Raw genomic sequence first — 27079 nt, forward strand, 5'->3', positions numbered from 1 at the left:
CAGCAAACGCAAAAAGACCCACCCCCCAGTACCTCCGCAATCGCATGCGTCCTGGAGGGGTGGGTCTTTTGCTCTTTGCTGTGTGGACATAAAGAGGAGAAATCAGTCAATTAAAGGGCTTCGCAGGTGGCTTACTGGTAAAAAACCTACCCGCCAGTGCAGAAGACTCCAGTTCGATCCCTGGGTGGAGAAGATCCCCTGGTGAAGGGCCTGGCAACCCAACTCCAGTATTCTTGCCTGGAGAATCCCACAGACAGAGGAGCCTGGCAGGCTACAGTCCACGGGGTCACAGAGAGTCGGACATGACTGACGCAACTTAGCACACACACACACATGAGAAGATGAGAGCAAGTCCTGGGGATTTGGGGCCTTTTGCTTTTTTTGCTGTTTGGACATGAAGAGGAGAATCAGATTAAAGGGTTTCCCCGATGGCTCAGTGGGAATGAACACACCTGCCACTGCAGGAGACTCAGGTTCAATCCCTACATCTGGAAAATCCCCCGGAGGAAGGAAATGGCAACCCTCTCCAGTATTCCTGCCTGGAAGAACCCCACGCACCGAGGAACCTGGCGGGCTACAGTCCTGTGGGGGGTGAGGGGGGCGTCGCAAAGGGTTGGACACGACTTAGCACCTGGGCAGCTGCAACGCACAGATCCATTAACTAATAATCTTTATTCCATCCTTGTGGAAAGGGCTCGGTGTGCATTGCACCTGATGGCAGGTGTCTTTTGAATTCCAGGTGCTCTGATGACCCCCAACACCAGACTGCAGCGGTTTGAGGTCCTGAAGAACGGCACATTCGTCATCCGGAGCGTCCAGGTGCAGGACCGCGGGCAGTACGTGTGTACGGCCAAAAACCTGCACGGCGCCGACCGCATGGTGGTCCTCCTGGCGGTCACGGCGCAGCAGCCGCAGATCCTGGCCTCCCACTACAAGGATGTCACCGTCTACCTGGGCGACACCATCGCCATGGAGTGTCTGGCCAAGGGGACCCCGGTGCCGCAGATCTCCTGGGTCTTCCCCGACGGGCGCGTGTGGCAGACGGTGTCCCCCGTGGAGGGCAGGGTCACGCTGCACGAGAACCGGACGCTGAGCATCAAGGAGGCGTCCTTCCAAGACAGGGGCGTCTACAAGTGCGTGGCGAGCAACGCGGCGGGCGCCGACAGCCTGGCCATCCGCCTGCACGTAGCGGCCCTGCCCCCGGTCATCCACCAGGAGAAGGCGGAGAACATCTCGCTGCCGCCCGGCCTCAGCATCCACATCCACTGCACGGCCCGCGCCGCGCCCCTGCCCAGCGTGCGCTGGGTGCTCCGCGACGGCACCCAGATCCGCCCCTCGCAGTTCGTCCACGGCAACCTCTTCGTCTTCCCCAACGGGACCCTCTACATCCGCAACTTGGCGCCCCAGGACAGCGGGCGCTATGAGTGCGTGGCCGCCAACCTGGTGGGCTCGGCACGCCGGACCGTGCAGCTCACGGTACAGCGCGCGGCCGCCAATGCGCGCATCACCGGCACCTCCCCGCGGAGGACCGACGTCCGCTACGGGGGGACCCTCCGCCTGGACTGCAGCGCCTCCGGGGACCCCTGGCCGCGCATCGTCTGGAGGCTGCCGTCCAAGCGGATGATCGACGCGCTTTTCAGGTACGTACGTACGGGGGCGCTCCAGACTCGCCATCATTCCCCCGGCACCTCCACGAGCTCCCGGGGACACCTCCGCGTGCCTCCGCGGGCACTTACCTGCACCTCCCCTTGGAGTTTTCTTCTTGGGGCACCTCCCTCCGTCTCCCGTTGAAATTTTGTTGTTCAGTCGCTCAGTCGTCTCCGACTCTTTGCGACCCCATGGACCATAGCACTCCAGGCCTCCCTGTCCATCACCAACTCCCGGAGTTTACTCAAACTCATGTCCATCGAGTCTGTGATGCCATCCAACCATCTCATCCTCTGTCGTCCCCTTCTCCTCCCACCTTCAGTCTTTCCCAGCATCAGGGTCTTTTCCAATGATTGGGATCTGGGGAGACACCTTTTTGTGGGGTCCATACAGGCAAGGGAATGAATGGGCTTCCCTGGTAGCTCAATTGGTGAAAAATCCACCTGCAATACAGGAGAGACCCTGATTCAATTCCTGGGTGGGGAAGATCCACTGGAGAAGGGATAGGCTACCCACTCCAGTATTCTTGTGCTTCCCTGGTGGCTCAGATGGTAAAGACTCCATCTGCAATGCAGGGGACCTGGGTTCGATCCCCTAGGTCGGGCAGATACCCTAGAAGGGTGTGACAACCCAGTTCAGCGTTCTTGCCTGGAGAATCCCACAGACGGAAGAGCCTGGCGGGTTTCAGTCCATGGGGTTGCAGAGTTGGATAAAACTGAGCGACTCAACAGCAACAACACAGGAATAGATAAAAACCGTTTGCCTTCTTTTTCTATAATCGGATTTCAACAAAGTACATAGAAGCTCCAGATGTTATGTTAAAATGTATCAGCAGCAGAAGGAAAGGAGGGGAAAAGGAAAATTGAAGGGCATGGTGACAGCACACAGGTCGCACGTTTGGAATTCTTAAAGTTCATTTCAGCTGCAAGGAAATGCACCTTGCCTTGTTGCCCTGTCTTCGAGCCCCAGATGTATGAATCTCGAGCAACGGGTCTCAACCAAGGGGGATTTTGTCCCCAGGGGACTCTGGGCAATTTTGGGAGACATTTTTGGTTGATGTGACTTCAGGAGTGGGGGAACGGGGCTCCCAGCACGTGGTGGGTGGAGACCAGGGCTGCTGCTCCACACCCTGTGGTACCCAGGATGCCCCACATCAGAGAGTCGTCCAGTCCAGGTGTCAGTAGGGCTAAGGCTGAGAAACCCTCAGCTAGCACCAGAGACTTTCTAATTATCTATCTATCCATCCATCCATGCATACATACATCTATCCATCTATCCATCCATCCATCCATCCATCCATCTATTCACCCATCCATCCATCTACCCATCCATCCATCCATACATACATACATCTATCCATCTATCCATCCATACATAAATCCATCTACCCATCCATCCATCCATACATACATCTGTCTATCCATATATACATACATACATTTATCCGTCTATCCATACATATATACATCTATCCATACGTATATCTATACATATATACATCTATCTCTCCACCCATCCATCCATCCATCTCTCCATCCATCCATCTATCCACCCATCCATCCATCCAAACATACATCTGTCTATCCATCCATTCATCCATCCATCCATCATCCATGCATCCATCCACCCATCCATCATCCATCCATCCATACATACATCTATCAATCTATGCATACATACATACATCTATCCATCCATCCATCATCCATCCCTCCATCCATCCATCTCTCCACCCACCCATCCATCCATCTACCCATCCATCCATCCATCCATCCATCTATCTATCCACACATACATCTACCCATCTATACATACATACATACATCTATCTATCCATCCATTTTCTGTTTATCCGTCCATCCATCCATCCATCTACCCATCCATCCCTCCATACATACGTCTATGTATCCATACATTCACGTATCTATCCATCTACCCATGCATACATATATCCATCCATCCATCCATATGTGTGTCTATCCATCCATCCATCCAAATGTCTGTCTACCCATCCATCTATCCATCCATCCATCTATCTATCTATAGCTGTGGTTCTCAACCAGGGATGAGGAGGCCCTCAGGGGACATCTGACAATATCCAGAGACATTTCTGGTTGTCACAACTTGGTGGGGGGTGCTCCTGGACCTGGTGAGTGGAGACCAGGGCTGCTCCTCCACATCCCACAGTGCAGAGGACGCCCCACATCAGAGAGTGGGGAGAAACCCAGGCTGAGAAACCCTGACCTAGCTTAAGTGGCTGTCTAATTATCTATTCATCTGTCCATCCAACCATGCATACATCTATCTATCTGTCCATCAATGCATACATACATACATCTATGCATTCATCCATCCATGCATCTGTCTATCCATACGTACATGCATACATCTATCCACCCATTATCTATCCATCCATCTATCCATCCCTCCATCCATCATCCATCCCTCCATCTATCCATCCATCCATCATCCATCCATCCATCCATCAATCTATCTACCCATCCATCCATCCATCCATCTATCCATCCATCCATCTATCTATCTATAGCTATGGTTCTCAACCAGGGATGACAAGGCCCTCAGGGGACATCTGACAATATCCAGAGACATTTCTGGTTGTCACAACTTGGCGGGGGGTGCTCCTGGACCCATTGAGTGGAGACCAGGGCTGCTCCTCCACACCCCACAGTGCAGAGGATGCCCCACATCAGAGAGTGGGGAGAAACCCAGGCTGAGAAACCCTGACCTAGCTTAAGTGGCTGTCTAATTATCTATTCATCCATCCCTCTATCCATCCAACCATGCATACATCTATCTATTTGTCCATCAATGCATACATATATACATATATGCATCCATTCATCCATGCATCTGTCTATCCATACATACATGCATACATCTATCCATCCGTCTATCCATCCATCCCTCCATCTATCCATCCATCCATCCATCTGTCTATTTATCCATCCATCCATCTATTCATCTGTCAATCTACCCATCCATCAATCTATCTACCCATCCATCCATCTATCCATCCATCCATCATCCATCCCTCCATCTATCCATCCATCCATCTATCTACCCATCCATCCATCTATCCATCCATCCATCATCCATCCCTCCATCCATCCATCTATCTATTCATCCATGCATCCATGCTACTGTTTAATTAGTATAGATCAGGAGAGCTGCCCCAAACCCCACTGTGGACAGTCATCCAGCCCCTGATAGTAGTGCTGAAGCTGCAAAATCCTGGGCTGCTGCTGCTGCTGCTAAGTCCCTTCAGTTGTGTCCAACTCTGTGAGACCTCATAGATGGCAGCCCACCAGGCTCCCCAGTCCCTGGGATTCTGTAGGCAAGAACACTGGAGTGGGTTGCCATTTCCTTCTCCAATGTAGGAAAGTGAACAGTGAAAGTGAAGTCACTCAGTCGTGTCGGACCTCAGCTACCCTATGGACTGCAGCCTTCCAAGCTCCTCCGTCCATGGGATTTTCCAGGCAAGAGTAGTGGAGTGGGGTGCCATTGCCTTCTCGAAATCCTGGGCTGGCTCCTCCCAAAGCCACCGTCTCTTTATTCAGTGTTTCAAGCTGCGGAGGAGAGAGACAGTGGTTGGCAGCGGGGAGGCAAAGCCACACCCATGACACCATGTTGAAACCCCCCACTTCCCCGGCTCTTCAGCCTCCAGAGCCGGGCAGCTCGGTGTGGGTTCCTCTCTGGGGACAGGACCAAAAAAAACAGCGTCCAGGGTTCTGCGCAGCCACCCAGTCTCCTTCCAGTGCAGGAAAAGGTTGCTGTCGCATCCTCCCAGCCTGTGTATTTTAACTTCAGGCGGCTGGGTGGTACCTCGCGAACTTTTGCACAGTCGATCCGGAATACCACGTACCCAGTTTTCCCAGAATATCTTCCAGCTGGGCCGGTGTCCTGCCACGCGGAGGCCTGTTTTCCATTGACGTTGGCAAGGCTGAGGCAAGTGTTGAACGGACGCTGAGATGAAGGATGGTCATTCCAGCGTCGACGGGGGCCGTCCTACAGCTTCTGGCTGTAAATCATAAATGGCGGTCTCTGTAGCTTCGTTATTCCTAGCTTCTGGCTAATTACCTTCTCAGAAAAAAAGTGTCATTAAACAGCCCATGGGAGTTTTATAAAAGAGCGGGCTCTCTGCCCTGCCTACATGCTGGGATTGTTTAAAAAACACAGCTATTGGACTTTGGCGTCTTGAAGCCAAGTCTCCCGTGCAGTGGAGCCAGGCGCCTTTTTCAGGCTTGCCCTGGTGATTCTGATTGTGACCAAGGCTAGGATTTGCTGCCATAGGTATTTCTAAATGTTTTTCAGACGTGTGCTACTGTATACGTTTCTGGAGTCCGACCCCAAGACACATTAAAACATCTTTGTCTTCTCCCCTGCCATCCAGTGACCGACGAATTCACGTAGACCTGACTCTCTTTCTCACGGCCAGCAAAACAGTGTTTTTAGTCCTTGTCAATAGGTGCTTATGGCTCAGTTGGTAAAGAATCTCTCTGCAGTGCAGAAGACCTGGGTTCAGTTCCTGGGTCGGGAAGATCCCCTGGAGGAGGGGCATGGCAACCCACTCCAGTCTTGCCTGAGGAATCCCAAGGACAGAGGAGCCTGGCGGGGCTACAGTCCATGGGGTGGCAAAGAGTCAGACACGACTTAGTGACTAAACCACCACACTAGGTGCTTTGATGAACAATAATCAGGTGACTCAGTGGTTAAGAATCTGCCTGCCAATGCAGGAGATGAGGGTTCGATCCCTGGGTCAGGAGGATCCCCTGGAGAGGGAAATGGCAACCCACTCCAGTATTCTTGCCTGGAGAATCCCATGGAGAGAGGGGCCTGGTGGGCTACAGTCCATGGTGTCTCTAAGGAGTCAGCCATGACTTAACAACAGCAGCAATGACGTTATCAGGTTGAATTCCATCACAGGCATTTTTTTTTAATTAACCATTCCATACATGCTATGAGATGATGCAGTGTACAGGAAATATTTAGGGATGAATGTTCAAGTTCCCCCTACAGAAGCCAGAATGGTCATTTATAAGTAATTGAGATGTTGGACACTTTTAAAGTAGCAACTTCCCAAATGTCTTAACCCATTATTCAAAGCATTAGCTTTGCACTGCTGGAGGAGATGCCAATATATATTTATAAAATCCTGTATCTAGGGTAAGTATTTCTTTCTTTCTGTGTTGCCCCTTTATGCTGAAAACCTTTTTTTCTTATATAACTCAGCAGCGTGTGAATGTAGGTCTACTGCATGGAGAAATGGCATGTCAGCATAGGGGAGTGTGAGCTGCTGAGGGTCTGTAAGCTTTAGTGGAGACGGAAATGGCAACCCACTCCAGTATTCTTGTCTGGAAAACCCCATGGACAGAGGAGCCTGGCAGGCTACAGTCTTTGGGGGTTGCAAATAGTCAGACACGACTGAACCACTGAGCACGTTGACATTGACACATTCTAGAGAAGAAACTTGTAGACCAACAGCACCAAGTTCTGAAGTGTCCTACCCTCACGTCGAAACTCTTCAGATCACCACACCTCCGTGATCCACGGTGTCGCCGCTTGCTTCCTGTTTGCCTCACAGTTCAGTCCAGCAGCATGAGAACTGTCAAGGGTAGAAATCGTCCATAAAGTGCTTTCTTTAGGAAAAATTTCACCTCTTCCTAAGGTTAATGCATATTCATTCTGTCTGTGACTGTAGCATTTGATCTGATTTTATCATTACCCTAAGCACCGCACTGGCCAGCATGCAAATATTTGATCCACACATACACCCCCACACTAACAGGCTTGATGTCGTAGGCTGCATTTCACATCTTTGAATCCGTGGCCGGGCCAGCCAGAGGGCAGGCTCCACCGGGAAGTTCTTATTCATGGTAAATTAATTGCTTCTGTGTTTGGGTACTGTCCCCTCTCGGCTGCAAAAACCATCTGACGTTTTGAGTGGCAGCCTTGTGTACTGGTGGAGTTTCTCTGGTGACTCAGCAGTAGAGAATCCGCCTTCCAGTGCAGGAGATGCGAGTTGGATCCCTGGGTGGGGAAGATCCTCTGGAGAAAGGGCATGGCAACCCATTCGAGTGTTCTTACCTGGAGAATCCCACGGAGTAGGCGACTCAGTGGTAAAGAATCCGCCTGTGATGCAGGAGAAGTGGGTTCGATTCCCAGGTGGGGAAGATCCCCTGGAGAAGGGGCATGGCAACCCCCTCCAGTCTTCTTGCCTGGAGAATCCCATGGACAGAGGAGCCTGGCAGGCAACAGTCCACAGGTCACGACACGACTTAGTGACTATAAACAACCAACCTGAGCACTGGTAGTTCTCAGAACCCCAAGTTTCTGTCTGGCTTTGGTGCTCTCAAGCCAGGTGAGAGAGAGCGTTTGGGAGACTGACTTTCTTCTTCCTTTTCTTCTTCCCCTGTCAGCTTCGACACGAGGATCAAGGCGTTCGCCAACGGGACGCTGGTGGTGAAGTCCGTCACCGACAAAGACGCGGGGGATTACCTGTGCGTCGCCCGGAACAAGGTGGGTGACGACTTCGTGGCGCTCAAGGTGAATGTGGTCATGAAAGCCGCCAAGATCCAGCACAAAGAAGCCAACGACCACCGGGTCCTGTACGGGGGCGATCTCAAGGTGGACTGCCTGGCCACGGGGCTCCCCAACCCCGAGATCTCCTGGAGCCTCCCGGACGGGAGCCTGGTCAACTCCTTCATGCAGGCGGACGACAGCGGCGGGCGGGCCAAGCGTTACGTGGTGTTCCACAACGGGACGCTCTACTTCAACGAGGTGGGCCCTCGGGAGGAAGGAGACTACACGTGCTTTGCGGAAAACCAGGTCGGCAAGGACGAGATGCGCGTGCGAGTCAAGGTGGTGAGCGAGCCGGCTGCCATCCGCAATAAGACCTACTCGGTGATACACGTGCCCTACGGGGACGTGGTCACCGTGGCCTGCGAGGCTCAAGGGGAGCCCACGCCCAGGGTCACCTGGCTGTCTCCCACCCACCGGCTCATCCCCGCCTCGTCCGACAAGTACCAGGTCTACCAAGACGGCACGCTCCTCATCCAGAAGGCCCAGCGCTCGGACAGCGGCAACTACACATGCGTGGTCAGGAACAGCGCCGGCGAGGACCGGAAGACCGTCTGGATCCACGTCCACGTGCAGCCGCCCACCATCAACGGCTACCCCGAGGCCATCACCACGGTGCGGGAGGTGGCCCCCGGCGGGAGCCGCAAGCTCATCGACTGCCGGGCGGAAGGTGTGCCCGCGCCGCGGGTGCTCTGGGCCTTCCCTGAGGGCGTGGTCCTGCCCGCCCCCTACTATGGAAACCGCATCACCATCCACCGCAACGGAACCCTGGACATCAAGAGCCTGCGGATGAGCGACTCGGTGCAGCTGGCGTGCATCGGGCGCAATGAGGGCGGGGAGGCCCGCCTGGTGGTCCAGCTTACCGTCCTGGAGCCCCTGGAGAAGCCCGTCTTCCACGACCCGGTCAGCGAGAAGATCACGGCCATGGCTGGCCACACCATCAGCCTCAACTGCTCGGCCGCGGGCACCCCGACGCCCACGCTGCTGTGGGTCCTGCCCAACGGGACGGAGCTGCGGAGCGGCCAGCGGCTGCACAGGTTCTTCCACAAGGAGGATGGCCGGCTGCACATCAGCAGCCTCTCGTCCGAGGACGCTGGTGCCTACCGCTGCGTGGCCAGCAACTCGGCGGGCCACACGGAGAGGCTGGTGTCCCTGAAGGTGGGGCTGAAGCCCGAGACGAACAAGCGCTACAACAACCTGGTCAGCATAGTCAACGGGGAGACCCTGCGGCTGCCCTGTGTACCCCCGGGTGCCCGGGGGACGCGCCTGTCCTGGACGCTGCCCAGCGGTGTGGTCCTGGACGGCCCCCAGGTGCGGGGACGCTTCGCCCTCTGGGAGAACGGCACCCTCACCGTGCGGGATGCGTCAGTCTTCGACCGGGGCACCTACGTGTGCAACGCGGACGGTGAACACGGCCCTTCCGTCGTGAGCATCCCGGTGATCGTCATCGCCTATCCTCCGCGGATCACCAGCGAGCCCACACCGGTCATCTACGCCCGCCCCGGCAGCATCGTGAAGATGAACTGCATGGCCATGGGCATCCCCAAAGCCGAGATAAGCTGGGAGCTGCCCGACAAGTCGCATCTCACTGCGGGGACTCAGCCGCGTCTCTATGGCAACAGATTCCTGCACCCGCAGGGATCCCTAACCGTCCAGCAGGCCACCCAGAGAGACGCGGGCTTCTACAAATGCACTGCAAAAAACCTCCTGGGCAGCGACTCTAAGACCACCTACGTCCACATCTACTGAAACGCCAAACCCGGCGGCGAGGACTCCACTTATGTCGCTTGAAAGGGAAAGTCATTCAGTTGTGTGGGACTCTCTGCGACCCACACCCCTGGACTGTAGCCTGCCAGGCTCCTCTGTCCATGGGCTTCTCCAGGCGAGAATACTGGAGTGGGTTGCGATCGCTTAGGAAGTTAAAATGAAGCCTGCTTTGAGGGTCACAGCTGGGGCCAGAAGGTCAGAGCTCGAAAAGGGTTCGTCTCGGGCCACGGTGGCATGCCAGGAAAGACTGAAGGCTGAAGGAGAAGAGGGTGACAGAGGATGAGATGGTTGGATGGCATCACAGACTCAATGGACATGAGTTTGAGCAAACTCTGGGGAGACGGTGAAGGACAGGGGAGGCCTGGCGTGCTGCAGTCCATGGGGTCGCAGAGAGTCGGACACAACTGAGCGGCTGAACAGCAAACAGTGGCTGCCCCTCTCCAGGTTGGTGGGTTTCAGGCTCACGTTGACCTTGACCCACGCTTGACGATGAGAGGAAACAACCGCAAACACTGTAAGGAGGTATCTGCCGCTATGAGGGGACTTTGTGACATGTTTACAGAATGCCAAGCACTCTGGTCTTGCTTTTCACGGCACTTGGGTGCAGATCTCAACTTCTGAGTTGCTGGTACCACCCTGCCGCTTGAACGAGCGTCTGTAGAATCCCTAAGAAGCACTCACTGCAAATAAATCATAGAGATTCACCGTGCCTTGCTACCCGCCTGCAAAATTCATTCCCTAGTTAACCTGCTGCAGTTTCAACATGATAGAACCTTCTAGAATGAGTATCCATCTTTCCGTTATTTCAACATTCCGCTTTGCCCAACAAAGGCTGAGAACCACAATGATTGAATTTTTTTCCCCCCACGTACAAGTGTCATACAATACATCTCGTTTTATAAGAATGCTTTCTTCCTGGAACTCTTTTTATATAGTGTTTTATATATATATATATTTTTTTTTTTCTTTCTAATCAGACGATGAGAGTAGAAAGCAAAAGACGTACTTTCTGTCTCATTAAAAATAATAAATTATTGGTCTTTACAAGACTTGGATACATTAGAGCAGGCATGGAAATTCAATTGAAGCAAGTTTCCTCCTCAACTTCCTTCAAATTTGTGAACCAAGAAGATATTACTGTTCCCAGGGATCCTATGGTGGGGGGAGGGGAGTGACATACTGAATTTCCTTGTTTATAATAAAGTTTATCCCATGAAAGTTGCAGGGAGATGAGAGGAAATGGAGCAGAAAGCAAAGTTGTGACCCCAGAGAATAAACCCACTGCCTTCTGGACAAGCCCGGAAATCGCTTTCTTCCTATCCATTTGTATCCACTGAAAGTTGATCTGTGATTTCCATGACTGCTTTACTGTATTTTTAAGGTCCATATAATGTACATTGGATAATAAAATAATATTTTCCAAAGAGCCAAGCAGTCATGACAGCGATATTTTTCAAGGGCAAAAGCACATGAGTTGCATTTGAGTTTTACATTAGACGGGTTGATTTAACTTCCCTGGTGATCCAGTGGTTAAGACTTTGAAGATCCCACATGCCTCAGGGCCAAAAAACCGAAACCTAAAATGGAAGTAGAATTGTAAGAAATTCCATAAAGACTTTAAAAACGGTGGGCCACGTCAAAAAAAAAAAAAAAAACTTAATAAATCAGATTGGTTAACAATTACTTTTATCCACCACACTGGAATTACTCCATTCTCTGCAACCCTTTTTATTACAAAGAAACTGAATCTAAGGGGAGTGGTTCTGGCAACCCCTCTGACAGGAAGAAAGGGTGGAAACAGTTCTGATCTGAAACAAGATAATTTGAGGCTGAAATAATGGTGTCACGGCAATCCTTCAGCTAATTTTCTTTAGGAAAGAGACATCTTGGGTGCATGTCCCATGCATGTTTTGGCTTTCCGTGCTGAGAAGCGGGTAAAAAACAAGATAAATATTTGGGAAGAAGGTGAGTTTTCAACATGCCGCCAGTCTGGAAAGAAATAGCAGTCATTGAAGCAAAAGAGAGCTTGGCTTCCCACCATTCTGGGAAGCGTGGATGCTGTCTCAGGCATGAATCCATTTATGGGCTTAAGGATAACTCCACAGCCCTTAGGATGTGCCTGGTACCAGGATGGGGTACCAGGGGGTACCCAGATGTGTTGGAAACATGTCCTGCTTGAAGTGTTCATGCTCCATAGACAAAACGCTTTTATCTCAGACAGGGTTTGTCAACATTCGCAGCACAAACTTTGGGTGCTGGGTTATTTTCTGGAGTGGGGGCTGTGGTGTGCATCATGGGGTGTTTAGCAGCATCTGTAGGCTATACTCATGGAGCACCAGTAGGCTCTTGCACTCCAAGTGTGTGGCAGTGAAATAATGGCTCTAAATATTTTCAATGCCCCCCCCCCCATCACCCTTAGTTGAGAACCACCATGAGAGATCTTAAGTAGATACAATTTGGTAATACATAGCTAGCTAGCTACATGATGCATACATGATGGATGGATGGATGGATAGATGGTTGATAGATATATGCGAATATCAGTTCAGTCACTCAGTCGTATCCACCTCTTTGTGACCCCATAGACTTGGGGTCGCTAGGAGTCGGACACGACTGAGCAACTTCACTTTCACTTTTCACTTTCATGCATTGGAGAAGGAAATGGCAGCCCACTCCAGTGTTCTTGCCTGGAGAATCCCAGGGATGGGGGAGCCTGGTGGGCTGCCATCTTGGGTCACACAGAGTCAGACATGACTGAAGTGACTTAGCAGCAGCAACAGCAGCAAGACTGCAGCATGCCAGGCTTCCCTGTCCATCACCAACTCCCGGAGCTTGCTCAAACCCATGTCCATCGAGTCAGTATATAGTATTCATATACGGTAGATGACAGAAAATAGCTAGATGATGAAAGGCTGTTGCTGAACCATGAAAGACCCCAGGATTCTTGGTCTCTGGAGGAAAAGAATTCAATCCGGGGCCAAAGACGAGGCTTGATCGCTCACAGCTATTGTGTAATAAAGTTTCATTAAACTATAAAGGAGATAGAGAAAGCTTCTGACATAGACATCAGAAGGGGGCAGAAAGAGTGCCCCCTCTCTAGTGTTAGCAGTGGAGTTACATACTTTTTAATTACTTATTACCATGAATCAAAAGAATGTCTAGAGGTTGGAAAGACCTTACTAGACCCACTCCCATAATTTACGTTTTACGATAACAGGATTAGCCAGAAGGTTTTTTTTTCCAGAAACTGTCCTCAAGCAGGATACATTATTGTTATATAATGCTAAGGAATGTAGAAGAAAAAAACGTTTATCCTTTCCTCCTCCTTGAGAATTTCAGACCCCTCTCTCCTTGAGGACCCCCAGACGTCTTATCAACCTGCCTAGGAGTTGACTCTCTTAGTGATATGATAGATGAGATAGATAAACAGGTATGTGGATAGACGAATGGATAGATGATTGATAGATACATAGATGTATAGATAGGTATGTATAGATAGGTAGATTGATTGATAGGTAGACTGTATGTAGATACCTAGATGGATGAGACATAGAGACATAGATGATATATAAAATAGATAGATGTGTGGATAGGTGGATGGATGGGTGGACAAATGATTGCTGGATACATAAAGGCGTGCCTGTGTGCCAAGTCACTTCATTCGTGTCCGGCTCTTTGTGACCCTACGATCTGTAGCCTTCCAGGCTCCTCTGTGCATGACAGTTCTCCAGGCAACAATACTGGAATGGGTTGCCGTGCCCTCCTCCAGGGGATCTTCCCCCACCCAGGGATCGAACTCACACTTCCTGCGGCTGCTGCATTGCAGACGGGTTCTTCACCAGCTGAGCCACCGGGGAGGCTCGGATACATAAATATATAGTAGGTGATAGCTAGCTAGCTAGACGATGATAAAGGAGATGACGGAAAATAGGTAGAGAGGATAGATAAGATAGCTAAATGATAGATGAGATAAATAGGCATGTGGATAGATGAATGTATAGAAAGGTGATAACATCAATATATAGTAGGTGGTACGTATGATTCATTGACAATATCTGATACATAGATACAGATGTGTGGATGGATGGATGGATGAATTATGGAAATAGCTATGTAGACAGATGATTGATAACATACCTATACAGTAGATAGATACCAGCTAGCTAACTAGCTGCATGACAATGAAAATAGATATACGGGTATCTATTATCAAGGATGGATGAATTCCTTGTTTTAAGCCACCCAGTCTGGTGTAATTGGTTATAGCATTCCTGAACAACTCAGCTCTTAAAATTTTTCTAGTAAAGACAGTCATAGTGAGACATACTTAGATACTTCGACACTGGATCAGCAGATAAAGAATTCGTCTGTAATGCAGGAGATACAGGAGATGTGAGTTTGATCCCTGGGTCGGGATCGATCCCCTGGAGAAGGGCATGGCAACCCACTCCAGTATTGTTGCCTGGAGAATCCCACAGACAGAGGAGCCTGGTGGGGGCTACAGTCCACGGGGTCGCAAAGAGACATGACTGAATCGACTAACACACATGCATGCGTATGCGAGTATGCATTGCTATTTCCAGAATTCTTGCTGTTGTTCCCCTCCGGTTTAAAATGGCTATGGTTTGCAAAGCACTTTCAGGCACTGTATACCACTGAGACTTCCACAGTGCCCTTGGAAAGGCTGACGCTCCATGCTCCCCAAGCAGGGGCCCCCGGGTTCGATCCGTGGTCAGGGAACTCGGTTCCACGTGCTGCCACTACGAGTTTGAGTGCTGCAAGTCAAGATCCCATGTGCCACGGCTAAGACCCCGTGCAGCCAGATACACAAATATTTTTAAAAGAATACAACGAACAAACTGTATTTTGATTTTTACAGTCATAAAAAGGTTGGGAGCAGAGATGCACTGTTAGGGAGAAACCTCATTCAACTTTCCATTATTTAAAAAATAAACACACACACATGGCTTTTGGAAGAAAAAAAAACAAGGCTATTTTCTCCATTTGGAGAAGGAAATGGCAACCCACTCCAGGATTCTTGCCTGGAGCATCCCGTGGACAGAGAAGCCTGGCGGGCTACGGTCCATGGGGTCTCAAAGAGTCAGACAGGACTGAGCAACTGACACATTTTCTCCATTAAGATCTGGCAACGTGATTTTAAAAATAATGATAAAGGAAAACAAATCCAAGAGACTTCCTGTGTACCCTGAAGGTTCCTGCAGTCTCTCTCTCTCTTTTTTTTTAATTGCTTTATGGTATATAAGCATCTGGAAAATATGTCAGGATAATTCAATGATACTTTTTCTGGGTCTGGATGAAGGCTGGGAGTTTATGGGCTTCCTCAAGATCTTTTTCTCGATGATTATAAAAATAGATTCTGTGTAAAAGCTTTTTTTTATTATTTTTATTTTTCTTCCTGGACAATGGCAGGAGCCAGAGGTCTATTTTAAATTACTAGTTAAAAGAGGAGCTTAAAAGTACAATTTTCAGGGGACAGGATTACTATCCACCACTATTTCATTTTCTTTTTGTTGATTCTGGAAAGTGAGACTCTTTGTCAAAGCCGGGATTTAAAACTAATAATTAAAAAAAGAAAAAATAACCGCCGAGATTTTTCCTACAGAAAATACCGCGCTGAGTCCATTTCAAAATGGGGGGAAAAGTGATCTTTCTTGACGTCTTTCCAGCAGAAACCAGGAAAGTGCTCACAAGGCCACCCACCATGAGGCCAGGTTGCTGGAGAGACTAAAAGAATTAGCCAGAAATGACAAATCCCACAGACAGAGGAGCCTGGTGGGCTACAGTCCACAGGGTCGCAAAGACTCGGAAAGGACTTAGCAACTAGGCAAGAATAACAATGAAACACAGATCTGATCGGGGGTGAGGGGCCTTTTGGGAGGAGAAGACCAAGTTTCGAATGTTTTCACACAGCAAGCTCGCACTCTCCTGAGTTTTTGTAAATCCTTATTCTGTAGTACACATTGTATAAATAACTATAATAACAAATATAGGGGGAAATGGAAAGCATAAAACACAAAAATTCCCAATCACACTGGGCTGTGTGTTAGTCGCTCAGTCGTGTGTGACTCTGCAACCCCGTGGACTGCAGCCCACCAGGCTCCTCTGTCCATGGGATTCTCCAGGCAAGGATACTGGAGTGGGTTGCCATGCCCTCCTCCAGGGCATCTTCTCAACCCAGGGATCAAACCGGGGTCTCCTGCATTGCAGACAGATTCTTTACCGTGTGAGCTACCAGGGACCGAGGGAAAAAAATACTCTGAACAGGCTCAGATTTTGGTAAATGTATGCAAAAATTATATACACACAAACAGACACACATTGGAAAAGACCCTGATGCTGGGAAAGATTGAAAGCAGAAGGAGAAGAAGGTGACAGAGGATGAGATGGTTGGATTCCATCACTGACTCAGTGGACGTGAGTTTGGGTGAACTCCAGGAGTTGGTGATAGACAGGGAGGCCGGGCGTGCTGCGGTTCATGGGGTCGCAAAGAGTCAGACATGACTGAGCAACAGCAACAATTATTTCATGTATTTACACACAGACACACACATACACACATATGTTCTGTTTATAAACCAAACTATATGGTGTTAGGGCTTCTCGGGTGGCAGGAGGGGTAAAGAACCCACCTGCCAATGTAAGAGACATAAGAGACCTGGGTTCGATCCCTAGAGCAGGAAGATCCCCTGGAGAAGGGAATGGCAACCCACTCCAATATTCTCGCCTGGAGAATCCCATGGACAGAGGAGCCTGGTGGGCGGCAGTCCATGGGGTCGCAGAGAGTCGGACACGCCTGAAGCAATTCAGCAAGCATGTGTAGTGATCAATGCGTTTCTTTCCCACATTAACAATATGAATGCGTTTCCCCATGTCGTCAGTCAGACTAAGACCCCATTCAATGCACATGCCGTTAAGAGTTGAATCCTCTCTTGGTGGCCGTTCATGGTATTTTCCATGTTTGGCCATCTCTGCAAAGGCTCTCCCATAAATCTCTGAATCCCGAGATAGATCACTGCAACCGTGAAGGGTGTGAACATTTTTAAAGTTCTTGCCAAGCATTCTGGAATTGCCTTACAAAACCGTACACGGCTTTCCAATCTCTGCTGCCACTGTACTGGCATAGAAAGATACTGTGTTTCCACACGTTTTGCCCAAGAGCTGCTCCCGTTTTTAGAACCCCTAATGTCATACTCAAAGATACCCGTGTATTTTCTGTCTTTCATGCTTCTTCATTAACAAGTCAAAATACATAACCTGTCCATTTCACGACAGAATTATTTACGAGCTTTTGAGCTGTTTACATTTTGACATCTGAGCAATGACAGTAATTTACATAACAAGGCATCCGAATGTCCTAAATGCCGCAAATACACAACAAGGCATTAATACTTGTTCTAAGCATCACAAATACTTGTTTATTTGTTTTTTTTTTAATTTGATTTTATTTTTAAACTTTACAATATTGTATTGGTTTTGCCATATATCAAAATGAATCTGCCACAGGTATACATGTGTTCCCCATCCTGAACCCTCCGCCCTCCTCCCTCCCCATACCATCCCTCTGGGTCGTCCCAGTGCACCATCCCCAAGCAGCCAGTATCGTGCATCGAGCCTGGACTGGCGACTCGCTTCATATATGATATTATACATGTTTCAATGCCATTCTCCCAAATCATCCCACCCTCTCCCTCTCCCACAGAGTCCAAAAGACTGTTCTATACATTGGTGTCTCTTTTGCTGTCTCATATACAGCGTTATTGTTACCATCTTTCTAAATTCCATATATATGCGTTAGTATACTGTATTTGTGTTTTTCTGTCTGTCTTACTTCACTTTGTATAATAGGCTCCAGTTTCATCACCTCATTAGAACTGATTCAAATGTATTCTTTTTAATGGCTGAGTAATACTCCATTGTGTATATGTACCACAGCTTTCTTTATCCATTCATCTGCTGATGGACATCTAGGTTGCTTCCATGTCCTGGCTATTATAAACAGTGCTTCGATGAACATTGGGGTACACATGTCCCTTTCAATTCTGGTTTCCTCAGTGTGTATGCCCAGCAGTGGGATTGCTGGATCATAAGGCAGTTCTATTTCCAGTTTTTTAAGGAATCCCCACACTGTTCTCCATAGTGGCTGTACTAGTTTGCATTCCCACCAACAGTGTAAGAGGGTTCCCTTTTCTCCACACCCTCTCCAGCATTTATTGCTTGTAGACTTTTGGATCGCAGCCATTCTGACTGGCGTGAAATGGTACCTCATAGTGGTTTTGATTTGCATTTCTCTGATAATGAGTGATGTTGAGCATCTTTTCATGTGTTTGTTAGCCATCTGTATGTCTTCTTTGGAGAAATGTCTATTTAGTTCTTTGGCCCATTTTTTGATTGGGTCATTTATTTTTCTGGAGTTGAGCTGTAGGAGTTGCTTGTATATTTTTGAGATTAGTTGTTTGTCAGTTGCTTCATTTGCTATTATTTTCTCCCATTCTGAAGGCTGTCTTTTCACCTTGCTAATAGTTTCCTTTGATGTGCAGAAGCTTTTAAGGTTAATTAGGTCCCATTTGTTTATTTTTGCTTTTATTTCCAATATTCTGGGAGGTGGGTCATAGAGGATCCTGCTGTGATGTATGTCGAAGAGTGTTTTGCCTATGTTCTCCTCTAGGAGTTTTATAGTTTCTGGTCTTACGTTTAGATCTTTAATCCATTTTGAGTTTATTTTTGTGTATTGTGGTAGAAAGTGTTCTAGTTTCATTCTTCTACAAGTGGTTGACCAGTTTTCCCAGCACCACTTGTTAGAGAGATTGTCTTAATCCATTGTATATTCTTGCCTCCTTTGTCAAAGATAAGGTGTCCATATGTGCGTGGGTTTATCTCTGGGCTTTCTATTTTGTTCCATTGATCTATATTTCTGTCTTTGTGCCAGTACCATACTGTCTTGATGACTGTGGCTTTGTAGTAGAGCCTGAAGTCAGGCAGGTTGATTCCTCCAGTTCCATTCTTCTTTCTCAAGATTGCTTTGGCTATTTGAGGTTTTTTGTATTTCCATACAAATTGTGAAATTATTTGTTCTAGGTCTGTGAAGAATACCGTTGGTAGCTTGATAGGGATTGCATTGAATCTATAAATTGCTTTGGGTAGTATACTCATTTTCACTATATTGATTCTTCCAATCCATGAACATGGTATATTTCTCCATCTATTAGTGTCCTCTTTGATTTCTTTCACCAGTGTTTTATAGTTTTCTATATATAGGTCTTTAGTTTCTTTAGGTAGATATATTCCTAAGTATTTTATTCTTTCTGTTGCAATGGTGAATGGAATTGTTTCCTTAATTTCTCTTTCTGTTTTCTCATTCTTAGTGTATAGGAATGCAAGGGATTTCTGTGTGTTGATTTTATATCCTACAACTTTACTGTATTCACTGATTAGTTCTAGTAATTTTCTGGTGGAGTCTTTAGGGTTTTCTATGTAGAGGATCATGTCATCTGCAAACAGGGAGAGTTTTACTTCTTCTTTTCCAATTTGGATTCCTTTTATTTCTTTTTCTGCTCTGATTGCTGTGGCCAAAACTTCCAAAACTATGTTGAACAGTAATGGTGAAAGTGGGCACCCTTGTCTTGTTCCTGACTTTAGAGGAAATGCGTTCAGTTTTTCACCATTGAGGATAATGTTTGCTGTGGGTTTGTCATATATAGCTTTTATTATGTTGAGGTATGTTCCTTCTATTCCTGCTTTTTGGAGAGTTTTTTATGATAAATGGATGTTGAATTTTGTCAAAGGCTTTCTCTGCATCTATTGAGATAATCATATGGTTTTTATTTTTCAATTTGTTAATGGGGTGTATTACATTGATTGATTTGCGGATATTGAAGAATCCTTGCATCCCTGGGATAAAGCCCACTTGGTCATGGTGTATTATCTTTTTAATGTGTTGTTGGATTCTGATTGCTAGAATTTTGTTAAGGATTTTTGCATCTATGTTCATCAGTGATATTGGCCTGTAGTTTTCTTTTCTTGTGGCATCTTTGTCAGGTTTCGGTATTTAGGGTGATGGTGGCCTCATAGAATGAGTTTGGAAGTTTACCTTCCTCTGCAATTTTCTGGAAGAGTTTGAGTAGGATAGGTGTTAGCTCTTCTCTAAATTTTTGGTAGAATTCAGCTGTGAAGCCGTCTGGACCTGGGCTTTTGTTTGCTGGAAGATTTCTGATTACAGTTTCAATTTCCATGCTTGTGATGGGTCTGTTAAGATTTTCTATTTCTTCCTGGTCCAGTTTTGGAAAGTTGTACTTTTCTAAGAATTTGTCCATTTCTTCCACGTTGTCCATTTTATTGGCATATAATTCCTGATAGTAGTCTCTTATGATCCTTTGTATTTCTGTGTTGTCTGTTGTGATCTCTCCATTTTCATTTCTAATTTTATTGATTTGATTTTTCTTCCTTTGTTTCTTGATGAGTCTGGCTAATGGTTTGTCAATTTTATTTATCCTTTCAAAGAACCAGCTTTTGGCTTTGTTGATTTTTGCTATGGTCTCTTTTGTTTCTTTTGCATTTATTTCTGCCCTAATTTTTAAGATTTCTTTCCTTCTACTAACCCTGGGGTTCTTCATTTCTTCCTTTTCTAGTTGCTTTAGATGTAGAGTTAGGTTATTTATTTGACTTTTTTTTTTGTTTCTTGAGGTATGCCTGTATTGCTATGAACTTTCCCCTTAGGACTGCTTTTACAGTGTCCCACAGGTTTTGGGTTGTTGTGTTTTCATTTTCATTCGTTTCTATTACTTGTTTTTTTTTTTTTTTAATTCATCATGTTTTCCAGTTTTGTTTGTAGAATGGCAGTTTTTGAAACGACAGCATTTTTAAATTGTAGGTTGAGAAATAAGAAAATATCTCTCATTTTTTTCCTCTTGCATTCGTTTTTTAAAAAATTCTTTTGCTACGTTTTGAAAGTGCTTCGTTCTGAGATTAAATATTCTCCTCCGAGCTTTTAAGATATTTTTCACTTTCAAATATAAAAACTGAGAACATTTGTAACTCACTTAGTGCTAAGGTATGAGATGAAAAATCTAATTTTTTTGACCAATTTAACCATTTTTTCTTTTTTTTTTTTTTAGGGTTTCAATCTTTATTTTGTCTCCATAATATTCAGCTGTCAGCATAATTTAACCATTTTTTCTAACACCAGGTATTGATGTGTTATTTCCCCAGCGATCAGAAGTTCTTCTCACATTAAATACACCCGCAGGTGTCTGTTCTCTGGCTTATCGTAGAGTGTTTTATACCATATTTTAATGACAGTGCAAACCTCATCTGTTAATATGGCAGTACAAGTCTCTCAATATTTTCCACACTGTCATCTGCATTGTTGTCCAATTTTTCTTGGAGATAAATTTCAAGGACAAAGATTTCACAACAAAAAGTCATCAGCATTTCAACTGGAATTTTTTGAAAATACAGATTAGTTTTCCAATATTTGTGTGTGTGTTTTGAGGTTGAATCTTTCCACAGAAGGACATGAGTTGCACCTTCCATATTTTTAAAAACATTAAAAAATTTTTTTCAATCTTTAAGTTTCTTCCTTTATTAAAGAATTAAAAATTATTTATGAGAGAATTACTAAGGGACTTCCCTGGTGGTACAGTGGCTAAGGATCCACTTTGCAATGCCGGGGATGCCAGTTTGATCGAGGAACTAAGCTCTCACATACTGTGGAGCAGCTAAGCCCGTGTTCTAAAACTAAGCAGCATACTGCAAGGAGAGATGCCTTATGCCCCAACTAAAGCCAGATGCAGGCTAATAAACGAAAAAAAAAAATCACTGAGCTAATTCAACAAGTTAGCAGCTAAAAATTTAAGTAGAGTGATGTGTTGATGTTACATGTCTTTGATGTGTTGGTATCCATAAAAGCAGATAGTAAGTATCTTCATATCTACCAGATGGCACCCCACTCCAGTACTCTTGCCTGGAAAATCCCATGGACGGAGGAGCCTGGTAGGCTGCAGTCCATGGGGTCGCTAAGAGTTGGACACAACTGGGTGACTTCACTTTCACTTTTCACTTTCATGCATTGGAGAAGGAAATGGCAGCCCACTCCAGTGTTCTTGCCTGGAGAATCCCAGGGACGGGGGAGCCTGGTGGACTACCGTCTATGGGGTCGCACAGAGTCAGACATGACTGAGGTGGCTTAGCAGCTGCAGCAGCAGCATATCTACCAGAACCTTTTCTTCCTAGAAGTCTCAAACACTTCTGCTAAGTCTTCTCATTGAGGTCTTTTTTACATACATCGTTTTCAGCGTAGCTACTTCATCGATCAGATGGTCTGTGACAAAATGTAGCTTATTCTCTTCCTCAGTTGTTCGATTTCTTATGTGTGTTTCATGTTCCACTCCACTGGTTGTCCCAGATGGGTGTCAGTGGTAAAGAACCTGCCTGCCAATGCAGGAGACATAAGAGACTCGGGTTTGAGCCCTGGGTCGGGAAGATCCCCTGGAGCATGGCATGCAACCCACTCCAGTATTCTCGTCTGGAGAATCCCATGGACAGAGGAGCCTGGCGGGCTACAGTCCACGGGGTCACAGAGAGATGGACACGCCTGAAGCAACTTCCCACACAGGCAGTACTGGCTATTCATCCCAAAATCGTGGCTGACAACAAAAATTCTGAGGGTTAATAGGAGGATAATGTGCCTGGAGGAGCATTGCCTACGTGGAGCTCAGAATTCTGCTTCTGCTTCTCAATCTGTCTGATGCTCTTAAAAAAGAAACAAGGACTTTTCTACTCAAGAAAATTTGCCTCTGGCCCCACAAAGCAAATATTAAGAAGAATCTTTCTGGAAATATAAATGGCTGATAAGCACAGGAAAAGATGCTCAACTTTGCTAATGATTAGGGAAATGCAAATCAGAACTACAATGAGAGAAAAAGAAAAAAACAGTGAAATATCACCTCACACCAGTCAGAATGGCCATCATTTTTTAAAACAAGGCTACATATAACAAATACTGAAGAGAGTGTGGAGAGAAGGGACCCCTCTTATACTGTTGGTAGGAATGTTAATTGGTGCAGCCGCTACGGTAAACAGTATGAAAAGTGAAAGTGAAATCTCTCAGTCATGTCCGACTCTTTGCAACCCCGTGGACTGTAGCCCACCAAGCTCCTCTGTCCATGGGATTCTCCAGGCGAGAATAGTGGAGTGGATTGCCATTTCCTTCTCCAGGGGGATCTTCCCAACCTGGGGATTGAACCCAGGTCTCCCACATTGTAGGCAGACGCTTTACTGTCTTGAGCCACCAGAGAAGCCCAGTATGAAGGTTCTGAAAAAAAAAAAAAAAGTAAAAAGAGAACTACCATATGATTCAGCAATCCTATTCCTGGACATATATCCAGATAAAACTCTTAATGCAAAAAGATCCATGCACCCCAATGTTCATAGCCGCACTATTCGCAATAGCCAAGACGTGGAACCAACCCAAGTGTCCAGCAAGAGAAGAATGGATAACAAAGCTGTGGTACATATATGCAATGGACTATTACTCAGCCATGAAAAAGAATAAAAGGATGTGTATCTGCAGCAACACAGATGGAACTAGAGATGGTCATACTGAGCGAAGTAATTCAGACAGAAAAATACAAATACTTATGATACAATATCACTTATATGTGGAATCTAGAATATGACACAAATAAAGTTATCTATGAAACAGATGACTCCCAGAACAGACGTGTGTTTGCCGAAGGGGTGGGAGCTGGAGCATGCAGGGGTTGGGAGTTTGGAATTAGATGGGATCAGAGTCTCTAAGGGAGCCGTCTCTAAAGACCTGATTTTCCAAGATTTCCCCGAGGCCGTGAAACCTCAGCTGTGACCGAGTCACCCACCCAGGACTCTCCACAGACCCTGTGAAAATATAAACAACTGCTTTCTAAGTGGAATTCCCTACATCGAATGCAAAGAGACCACTTTTTCTTTAAACCGCTAGCATGCCACAGTAAACAGAAGCCGCTTCAGGAAGAACAGCCAAGCCTCAGAATTGAGTAATAAAGAATCACTCGTACGAGAGAAGCCTGAGATGAAAGCGCAGGATATATGATTTATAGTGGAATCTACAGGCGAGCCTCTGAACCCACCAATCTCATCAGAAACATTCTCTGGGTCGAAGCTTCCCAGGTTCTGTTTTTTCCTCCCATTCCGGGCCTTTTGGTTTCCAGATTATATTATTGTTTCTGTGTAGAAGAGAACGCCAATGGAAAAGGACTCTTAACGAGTTCCACATGGGTTTGAAGAGAAAGTAATAAAAGCAAAACTTGGAATAATTCAGAGCCTCTCACTTCCCACCCAAACCCTGCATATGTACCTGTTTAGGAACTTGGAAACTTTTCTCTTCCTCTCTGACTCTTAATGGCTTGGGTTTATAAGGTACAAGGTAGCAATGGGTTTTGCTCTTATCCAGCGTTGTTTATGTTAGCTCCTGCGACTGAAGTGCCGTTTTAATCACGTTTGCTGTTAAAATAGCTGAGGAGACGGCATGCCCGCATGTTCAGGAACTGAGTTACAAATTCTTAGCTGCAGAGTTCCACCAGTGGTCTGCTTTGCATGGAGTTCTTAGGAGAATTTCGTGTCCTTACGTATACATCAGATTCCTTCATTTGAGTTCTCTCGTGCTTCGTGAAGATTTACTATTGGTGATCAATTCACAATGTGGGGGCAAGAATGAGTGAGATATACCAGTGACCCCAGGGATGAAATAGACCACCAACTGAGCGTTCATTAAGAGGAGTAGTTGCGTTTTCTTTTTCTTAAAAGACTTTTTATTTTATAGTGGAGTATAGCCAGTTAATAGTGTTTTGATAGTTTCAAGTGGACAGCAAAGGGACTCAGGCATACATATACACAGATCCTTTCTCCCCCAGACTCTCCTGAAAGAATTTATAATCTTTATTTTACTGAAGTACAGTTGATCTACACTTGTGTGCATTTCTGCCCTGCAGCAAAGTGACTCACTTATGCACATATAAACATCCTCTTTCATATTCTTATCCATGATGGTTTATCATAATGTCGGACGGAGTCCCTTGTGCTATGCAGGAGAACCTTGCTATTTATCCATGCTGCATATGTTCAGTTCAGTCACTCAGTTGTGTCTGACTGTGTGACCCCATGAACTGCAGCACGCCAGGCCTCTCTGTCCATCACCAACTCCTGGAGTTTGCTCAAACTCACGTCCATCGAGTCTGTGATGCCATCCAACCATCTCATCCTCTGTCGTCCCCTTCTCCTCCTGCCTTCAATCTTTCCCAGCATCAGGCTCTTTTCCAGTGAGTCAGTTCTTTGTATCAAGTGGCCAAAGGATTGGAGTTTCAGCTTCAACAAGTTTGTGTCTCCTAGTCCCAGACTAAAAGTGGGAATCAAATTGGGTGAGAAAAGATTCTTGGAAGAAGGGTCAGTCCCAGAGGGTTGTGATTTGGTCAAGCAGAGATGGGGCTTCCCAGGTGGCTCAGTGGTAAAGAATCCACAAACACAGGAGATGCAAGAGACGCAGGTTCAATCCCCTGAGGGGTAGGAAGATTCCCCGGGAGTGGGAAATGGCAACCCACTCCAGTGTCCTTGCCTGGAGAATCCCATGGACAGAGGACCTTGGCAGTCTATAGTCCATGGGGTTGCAAAGAGTTGGAGACCCCTGAGTGACTAAACACAAGAAGTATAGACGGCGGGCAAACATCCCTGCCAGAACATTATCTTGAGAAAGAGACATGATGTGGATCCTGGGTCTTTGAGAAACAGTGAGTGTTTCAGTTTAGCTTAGAGCTGAGTCTCATGGAGCGTGGGGTGGAAGAGGACTCTGACAGAGCCCTCGTGCTGCATTTCGGCAAATTGCCCCGATAGGAAGAAGTGCATAGTCGGTATGGAATAGCTGTGGGCTTTTCCGTTTGCTTTAGACTTCATGTCATCAATTATTTGCCAACTAAGAGCCTTCAAGGAAATTAATTGGATGGGGAGGGACTTCCCTGGTGGCCCAGTGGTTAAGACTTTGCTTTCCAATGCAGGGGGTGTGGGTTCAATCCCTGGTCAGGGAGCTAAGATTTCGCTTTCCAATGCAGGGGGTGTGGGTTCAATCCATGGTCAGGGAGCTAAGATCCCACTTGCCTTGTGGCCAAAAAAACCAGGAAACAGAAACGGTATTGTAACAAATTCAATAAAGGCCATTGTAACAAAATTTAATAAACAATTTAAAACAGCCCACATCAAAAAAAAATCTTTAAAAAAAAAAGAAAGAACATTAATGTGAACATGATAAATTGGATTGATTCCCATTTGGGAAAAATTAATGGGGTTCACGGGTTTGATCCCTGGGTGGGGAAGATCCCCTGGAGGAGGGCATGGCAACCCACTTCAGTATTCTTGCCAGGAGAATCCCATGGACAGAGGAGCCTGGTGGGCTACATACAGTCCATGGAGTCAGAAAGAGACACCACTGAATCGACTTAGCCTGTACGCACAGGCACGTCCTTTAGTAAGAAGGGGGAAGTTGAAAGATGAAGCCGTTATTTCTTTTCCAGATGTTGAACTGAAACCATCAGGCTGATTTCATTAGAAATGAACTGGATTCTATTCACCGTCACCAGATTCAGAAATAATTGCATGTTTTTAAAAAAATGTATCTCTTCTGTTATTTCAAAGTTTAACTTTTTTGACTATTAGATACTTATAGATATGATCTGAAAGATCCACTGGAGAAGGTAGCCACTCCAGTATTCTTGGGCTCCCTTGGTGGCTCAGCTGGTAAAGAATCCACCTGCAATGTGGGAGACCTGGGTTTGATCCCTGGGTTGGGAAGATTCCCCTGGAGAAGGGAAAGGCTACCCTCTCCAGGATTCTGGCCTGGAGAATTCCACGGACGGCATAGTCCATGGGGTCACAAAGAGTCGGACACGACTGGGCGACTTTCACTTGAGCTAAAGACACCAAAAGAATAATGGATACACAACAAGGCCTTATTACAGAGCATAGGGAACTATATTTAATACCCTATGATAAAACATCCTCGAGAAGAAAA

General features: G+C 46.6%; 1 protein-coding gene across 1 annotated transcript in view; it reads left to right on the plus strand.

Annotated features, from left to right (window-relative positions):
• MXRA5 (matrix remodeling associated 5) overlaps positions 1-11638 on the plus strand; it is a 29662-nt gene extending 18024 nt beyond the window's left edge. The window contains exons 6-7 of the mRNA XM_061408236.1: positions 740-1640; positions 8085-11638. Of these exons, the coding sequence (XP_061264220.1) occupies positions 740-1640; positions 8085-9993 (2810 nt within the window). The 3' untranslated portion in view covers positions 9994-11638. The remainder of the gene's footprint in view (positions 1-739; positions 1641-8084) is intronic.
• Positions 11639-27079: the final 15441 nt, after the last annotated feature.

The sequence above is a fragment of the Bos javanicus genome, chromosome X (genome assembly GCF_032452875.1).
Source record: "Bos javanicus breed banteng chromosome X, ARS-OSU_banteng_1.0, whole genome shotgun sequence".
NCBI lineage: Eukaryota > Metazoa > Chordata > Mammalia > Artiodactyla > Bovidae > Bos > Bos javanicus.